The 8,134-nt window shown below is 17.5% G+C and overlaps 1 protein-coding gene across 1 annotated transcript; it reads right to left on the bottom strand.

The window, feature by feature from the left end:
- Window positions 1-1,556: 1,556 nt before the first annotated feature.
- On the bottom strand, window positions 1,557-6,764 carry PRSY57_1118300 (hypothetical protein; the record flags this gene model as incomplete). Its single annotated transcript, XM_020114945.1, has 1 exon — window positions 1,557-6,764. The coding sequence occupies one exon, from the start codon at window positions 6,762-6,764 to the stop codon at window positions 1,557-1,559; it is 5,208 nt and encodes a 1,735-aa protein (XP_019970314.1).
- Between the last annotated feature and the right edge of the window lie 1,370 nt (window positions 6,765-8,134).

Below are 8,134 nucleotides of genomic sequence, written 5' to 3'. Positions count from 1 at the left end.
TTTTTTTTTTTTTTTTTTTTTTTTTTTTTTTTTTTTTTTTATATTTTTTATAATGTTGTTTTTTTTTTTTTTTTTTTTTTTTTTTTTTTTAAAAATATATATTTAGGTAAATTAGTTCTTACATGAATTATTGTTTTTGTTAAAATAGTAACAAATTTAAAAATGAAAAAAACGTGTATTCAAAAAGAAGAAAAATGAATAGAAGGTCAATTTTCATATGTAGAGTGAAATAAGGATTTTTTTTTTTTTTTTTTTTTTCAATAGGTAATTAATTATTATATTATATGCATAAATATATAGGTACAAATACATAAATAAATAAAATATATATAATATATATATAATATATATATAATATATTTTTTATATGCATTATTATAAATACATATTTATGTATTATATAATATTATATATTATATTATATATATAATATATATAGTATTATATATATATATATTATAATTATTATATATAAAAATAAATAGTTGTGGTTATTTTATATTATCTTGAAAATAAAAAATATAATATATATAAAATATATATTTATAATTTAATAAATAAGGCTTTATTACATATTTTTTTTTATTAAAAAGAAATTATAAAAATAAAATATATTTAATAAATTAATCTTTATATATATATATATATATATATATATATATATATATATTTACAACTATTAAAAATATAAAATAAAGTTTAAAAAAATATACCTTTTTACGAATTAAATATAAGAATGATATATTATTATTATTATTTGGCTTTTTTTTTCAAAAGGGTATGATAAAAAAAATATGTTTATATATATATATATATATATATATATAACGTTGTAATAAATTTATTAGTATTATTTCGGTTAAAATTTTCCAACACAAAAAAATGTATATATAAAATATGATTAATCATTATGTAGAATTAGTATTCACACATAAATGTATACAATGTTGTTGTGTATATAATATAGTAAACAGTTTATATATATAAAGAATAAAATAATCTTGTATCTCTTCAAAAGTAAAATAAATGGAGAAATAAAAAAATTTGTTTCTTTTTTTCTTTTTTTTTTTTAAATAGCAATAATTAACAAAGTAATTAAAAGATGCTTTAAATATACCTTTTTTTTTTTTTTACAACAACTAATTTTACAAAGAGGAAATATACACATATATATATATATTTATTTATTTATTTTACTTTTTTTACAAAACAATTTTATTCTTGATAAGGAAGAATTATTATATATTAAAACAAAATAATCATAAAAAAAAGAAAAAAAAAAACAATAGCCAGAACAAAAACAAATTATACCAAAACAAAATAATGAAATAAAAAATGGGGTAATAATATAAAAATGTAATGGTACATAAACAATAAATAATCAAAAAAAATATGGTGAAAATATGTAAATATTAATACATAAATAAATAAATATATATAAATGTTTATACACATATATATATATATATATATATTTATATAGGACACATGTTCAAAAAAAAAAAAAAGTTTATAAAGTTTATTTTATGATTTACATTCACTCACCCATCATGGTGTTAATTAAAATAATCAACATATCTACTACGAACATCAGTCATATTTAAAGGATTTTTATTTCTTTTTGATGAATAATTTATACCAGTAGGAGGTGGGGATATATTTTTCATAGCCATTTGTTTTTCTAACTTTTGCTTTTCTCTTTCCTTTTCTTCATCAGAAGTTACACCTTTTTCTCTCCAACGTTTTTTTTCATAATCATAATAAAAAATATTTTCTTCTTCTTCTTCTTCTTGCATATATTCAGTTTTTTTAATTTTTTCCTTTATATTTGAAAAAAAACCCGAAATGAAACTTTTCCCCATATTTATAAGATCCATATTATTTTCATTTGCACATTGTTGCTGATCATGTGATGATGATAAATTCTTATCACTAGAATTTTGGACATTTATATTATCAATGTGCATATTATTATTCTTTACATTCATATTGTTATCTTTTTTTATATTGTTGGTAAAATTTCCTTCTACATTTTTATTATCATATAAAGAATTATGCGTATTTATATGAACATTTAATGGATCACACATGATTCCCTTTTCATTTTGTACTTGCAACGTGTCCTTAGCATTATTATTTTGTTCTACAACATTTGTAAAGTTTTGAGAATACACAGATGTTATATTATTATGATTATTATTATTATTATGATTATTATTATTATCATTATTCGGCACATTAGGCACATTGTAACGATATGTACCTTCAGTACTTTTCTCATGTGTACTGACATGGTTATTTATATCATTATACATATGTCCATGCGTATTATTATTTACACTTGGAAAGTTATAATTTGTTCCTATATTATTATTCTTATTATTAATTGTCAAATTGTAAGGTGCCTCATTTTGTTCTGCAGCAAAATAGGAGGAAGGGTTTACATTGGATGAAGCATGTTCATAAGCATAATATTTATTATTATTATGGTACATATTATTATGGTATATATTATTATTATTATTATTACTATGATACATATTATTATTATGGTATATATTATTATTATTATTATTATTAATCGCTTGGTGAACACTTAATCCATTTTGAATATGTATAATAGAGCTGTCCCGATTTATATTTGTACGATTATCACCATTTAACATATCACATGATTGAATATTCTCATTTTCATTATATAATGAATTATTATTATTACTTTTCAACATATCAAACATTGTGCTATTAAGCTTCTCTTCTTTTATATTGGAATAAACATTTTTTCCCCCTAAATGATCTGTCACTGTTCTATTTGTTTTTATATTAAAATTCTCATTTATATTTTCTTGTGTTTGTACATGTATAGTTTTATTTCTATTATGTATAGGCGAATTATTAAATGCATTTATGTCAGTATTAGTCGTTGTATATTCATTTATATAATTAACATTAGTATCATTCATATTATTATAATTTACATATCCTTTAATATTATTACTATGGTTCTTATTCATCATATGTTCATACATATTATCTTTTGGTATTGTTGTAGTTATGCCAGAATTAGATATAAACTTATAAGTATATATGACTTCATCATTGGACACACAAGACTTTCTTTGTAATGATAAAATATCTTTATTTGTTGTTGTTGTAAATATAAATTTTGTTTTTTCTAATAAGGTATCATATAAATATAATAAATAAGAATTTTTTTTTCTCTCATTTTTTATTACATCAATGTAATAATATAATATTTCTACATATCGTTGTGCTTGAGAAAGAATACCAAATTCTAATAAAATGTATGCATATATAATTTTATAAAAAATAAGTTGTTCAAAAAAAAAATCATCTTTTTCATATCTACACATATATTCATATATATCACAAACTTGAAAGCACATAATATCGAAATGCGAATTCAACAACCCACAATAGCCAACAGCATTGGATTTTTCTATGTTTGAACGGTTATACAAATCATTACTATGAATGTAATTATTACAATGACTAGGATTATTATTACAATGAATATTATTACCACGAATGTTATTATTACTATGAATATTATTATCATAAATATGATCACTATAAATTTGATTACTTCCAATGTTAGTACTATAAATTTTATTAACATCCTCTACATAATTCTCATCATTTTTTGTACAAGGTGAAAAGGAAAATACAAAAGGATTGTTCGATATTAACAAAAGTAAAAATTGCGCTTCTGCATTTTTTTTTTTTTCATATAATAAATGTATAAGATATATAAAAAAATTAATTATATCTTCTTTATAATCCGCAAACTGGATTTCATTTTCTTTATATTGAAATATAAAATTATGAAAAATTAATGTATAAAATGCATACCAATAATTAACTAATATATTTTTTTTAAAAATCATATTTTTCTTATTTAATATACATAAAAAGAATACAAAAGCTTCAGTACATATTTCGTCATATATATTATAATTATAAATTTTGTAAATATTTTTCATATCATTTTTCATTTCTAATTCATTATTAATTGATCTCTTAATATAACTAATATATTTATCTAGCATTTTATAATATTTCTTTTTATTATATTTCCTTAAAACCAAAAAAAAATATTTATATAATTCTTTTTTTATACAAACGTTGGTAGCTTTCTTACTATTATATATACACATATGGAAATATAATAAATAAATATCATCATGGGTAATACGTTCATTCTTTTTTTCTAGTTTATATAATTCCATAATAAATTCTTTATTTATAAAATCGAAAAAAAAATAAGTATTATTATTTATACATATATCATGAATATTTTTATTATTTTCATAAACATCAGTATAGCATTTCTTCTGATTTTTATTGAATACATTTTTTTTCTTATCAACATTATTATTCATTATAATATTATTACTATTATTATTTGTATGGTTATAGATATTTATATGATTGTTGTTGTATGTTTCATCATATTTTTTTATTTTATTAGAATCATTTTTAACATATTCATTTATATCAAACTCATCCATTTCATTATTTGATAAACTATCTATATCTATATCTCCATCTTCATCAAAATCATCTGATAAGTATATATCATCTTTTATATCTTTTTTCTCTTGATAATTGTCTAAAAAATACGAAATAATATTATTTCCTTTATGATTAATATTTTTATTTATATCATTTTTTTTTTCAATAGAAATCTCTTTTAAATTAAAATTAGTTAAATATGGTTTTTTCAAAATATTCAATAAAAAATTATATAAACAATTCTTTTGAATATCTTCAAAAATATTATCATTTACTGATCTTGATTTATTGATATTTATATATCCTTTTAAAAATTCTTCTATTTTATGATCTACTTTATTACTTTTTCTACTAAAGGGTCCTGGGAAATTTTTTAAACAATAAATGAACTTCTCCATATTATTATTATGACAATGCTTAACATCATTATTATCAACATTTCTATTACAATAATTATTATAATTACAATTATTATTCATATAAATATTATTTTCCTCATTATTCTTTTCATTAAATATATGCATCTTTCTTTTTTTTTTGTTTATATGTATTTCTATTACGTTAATTAAAGATTGATATTTAATCTTGGAATTTTTACTAAAGAAAAAAGTTCCATTGTTACCAAAGCAAAAACTAACATGTACATTTTTATGAACACTTGGTATGTTTATAACATCCTTTTTAGAAATAACATCAACATTGTTATTATTATCTTTGATAGTAGCTGCATTTATATGTACATTATCTCCTTTATGATACATCTTTATATTATCGTAAATATACTTATTATTATTATAAATATACTTATTATTATTATAAATATACTTATTATTATTATAAATATACTTATTATTATTATTATTATTATTTTGAATGTTCATTTGCATATACTCTTTCTCCTGTTCATTATTAAAAATATCTTTTAAGTTTTCGTTGCATACATTTCTATCCTCATTATATTCACAACTCATTCTGTCATTTTTATCATTCCACAAAAAAGAATTGTTATCCATTATATTATTATTTAAACGTACACTTTCTCTTATCTTATTATAATCTTCTTGATTATTATTACTTTGATTTTCTTCTTCACTTTTATCCTTTAATATAATATTTTCATTATTTATATGCTGATTATTCGTATCCTTCAAATTATAATCATGAAAATAAGTCTTCTGAGAATAAATTATTAATGAATCGTTATTTAAATGTTCAGTAATGTTTATATTATTACCATGATGAAAACTGTCTCCATTTGTTTTATTATATTCATTATTTTCTTTTTCTTTATCAATAATTAACTTTTCTACTTTATTATTACTCATATATTTATTTATATCCTCCTCATAATATTCATCATTAAAATTCTTATCTACTAAAAATTCTTTTTTACAATCATTAAAATAATTTTCTACCTTTCCCTTTTTATTTATATGCAAATTTTCATTTCCTTCATTTTGTGTTTGATTTATTACATTAAAAGTTTCCACGTTATCATAAAAAATGTTATTCCTATAATTGCTACTATTATTATTATTATTATTGTTCATTTCATTATTATTTATGCTATTTATATAAGAAGAAAATTCTTCTTGTGGTTCCATAACTACAGAAGGTGATAAGAAAAAAGAATTTTTATCAAAAATTTTATCATCCCTTTTGTCCTTTTCGTCATTTTCATTGTTTTCATTCCTTTCATTGTTTTCATTCCTTTCATTGTTTTCATTCCTTTCATTGTTTTCATTGTTTTCATTGTTTTCATTGTTTTCATCCTTTTCATTCCTTTCATCCCTTTCATTATAAGATATTTCCATATCATACGTATTATCATCAAAAAGAGCTGATATGTCATTTTTTTTTTTTCTTAATTTAAAATTAAGAAAAGTATCTTCTGATATATTATTAAATCCATTCACATTATTATTCGTATATTCCAAATTATCCTTACCTAATAAAGACTGACACATATCTATATTTTTATCATTTTTACAAACCTCCTTATTATTAATATTATTTTTATCCATGTGTATATTTTCTTCATTCTCTTTTTGGTTACTTTTCTCTCCTTGTGTATCCTTATTATTTACATCACAATTATCATTCTCCTTTTCTTTTATGGATACATTATTAATGTCTTGTGTACTTTTCCTTTTTTCTTTTATTTTATCAATAATATTTATATTTTTATTCTTAAAAATATTCTCATAAGTAAATAAGTTATTTTTCATTTTTATTACTCATTTATTATATGAAAACATATATAAATATATACATATAAATGTATAAATATATATATATATATATATATATATATATAACATAAAACAAAGGTATACCACAACTTTATATAAATATGATAAGCACTTTACATATATATATTATATTATAATATATTTCAAAATATACAAAGATTAACTATAAACAATTTAAAAAGATAGGGGGGAAAAAAATTAACAAAATTAATATATTAATAAATAAACATAAAAAAAAAATAAACACCTTAATAAATCAATACGTAAACATATATACATATATATACAGAACAATAATATACACCTTTATATGCATAACATTTCTATAACGTCCACATTAAAAAAAAAAAAAAAAAAAAAAGAGAGTATACTACGGTCTTACATAATTTTCTCCTTATTTTTATTTTTTTCATTTATTAATTATATTACTCTACATGGAATATATTTATATATTATATTCTTTTATAATACAGTGTATTTTTTATTTTTACATAACAAATGAGGAATACAAAAAATAATAATACTTTATATAAATATATTATTTAAAATGTTTTTTATATAAAATAGGATTATTATTTTTTAATATAAATTGTTTACAATGTGTTTTTTTTCTTTTTTCTTTTGATTTATAAAAGTATGTTAATTTTATAATAAAAAAAATATACATATATATTTATAGTAATATTATATATATATATATATATATATATATATTTACAAAAATATAAATTTATATTTATATTATGATATTTTAAAAAATATTAGGAAGAAAAAAAAGAAACAAAAATATTATATATATATATATATATATTATTATTTATAATAATAAAAAATGTATAAAAAATATTTGATATATATATTAGTATATTTTATTGTTAAAAAAAAAATATATAAAATAACATATAAAAAATATAATAAGTGCATCAAAAAAAAAAAATTTATTATAATATTATATATATATAAGATGTACATATATAATATTATATATTATAAATTATATGTATTATATTATATATAATATATATATGTTTTATATATATAATTTATAATACTTAATATAATATATAATATTATATATGTACATATTATATTATATATATATATATGTTCATCATTTGAGGAAACAAAAATATATTATTAAAATAATTTATTATTATATATATATATATATATATATAAAATATGTTTTATTGATTTGAAGGGAAAATATGACATTTTTAATAAAAGAAACAAGTAATTATTAAAATATTAAAAAAAAAAAAAAAAAAAAAAAAAAAAAAAAAAAAAATTAAAAAAAAAATAAAAAAAAAAAAAATTTTTATAATAATTTTTATAATTATTATTAT

Source organism: Plasmodium reichenowi, chromosome 11 (genome assembly GCF_001601855.1).
Source record: "Plasmodium reichenowi strain SY57 chromosome 11, whole genome shotgun sequence".
Taxonomy (NCBI): Eukaryota; Apicomplexa; class Aconoidasida; order Haemosporida; family Plasmodiidae; genus Plasmodium; species Plasmodium reichenowi.
The sequence above is the reverse complement of the archived record's forward strand: the minus strand, read 5'-3'. Positions and strand labels throughout refer to the sequence as shown.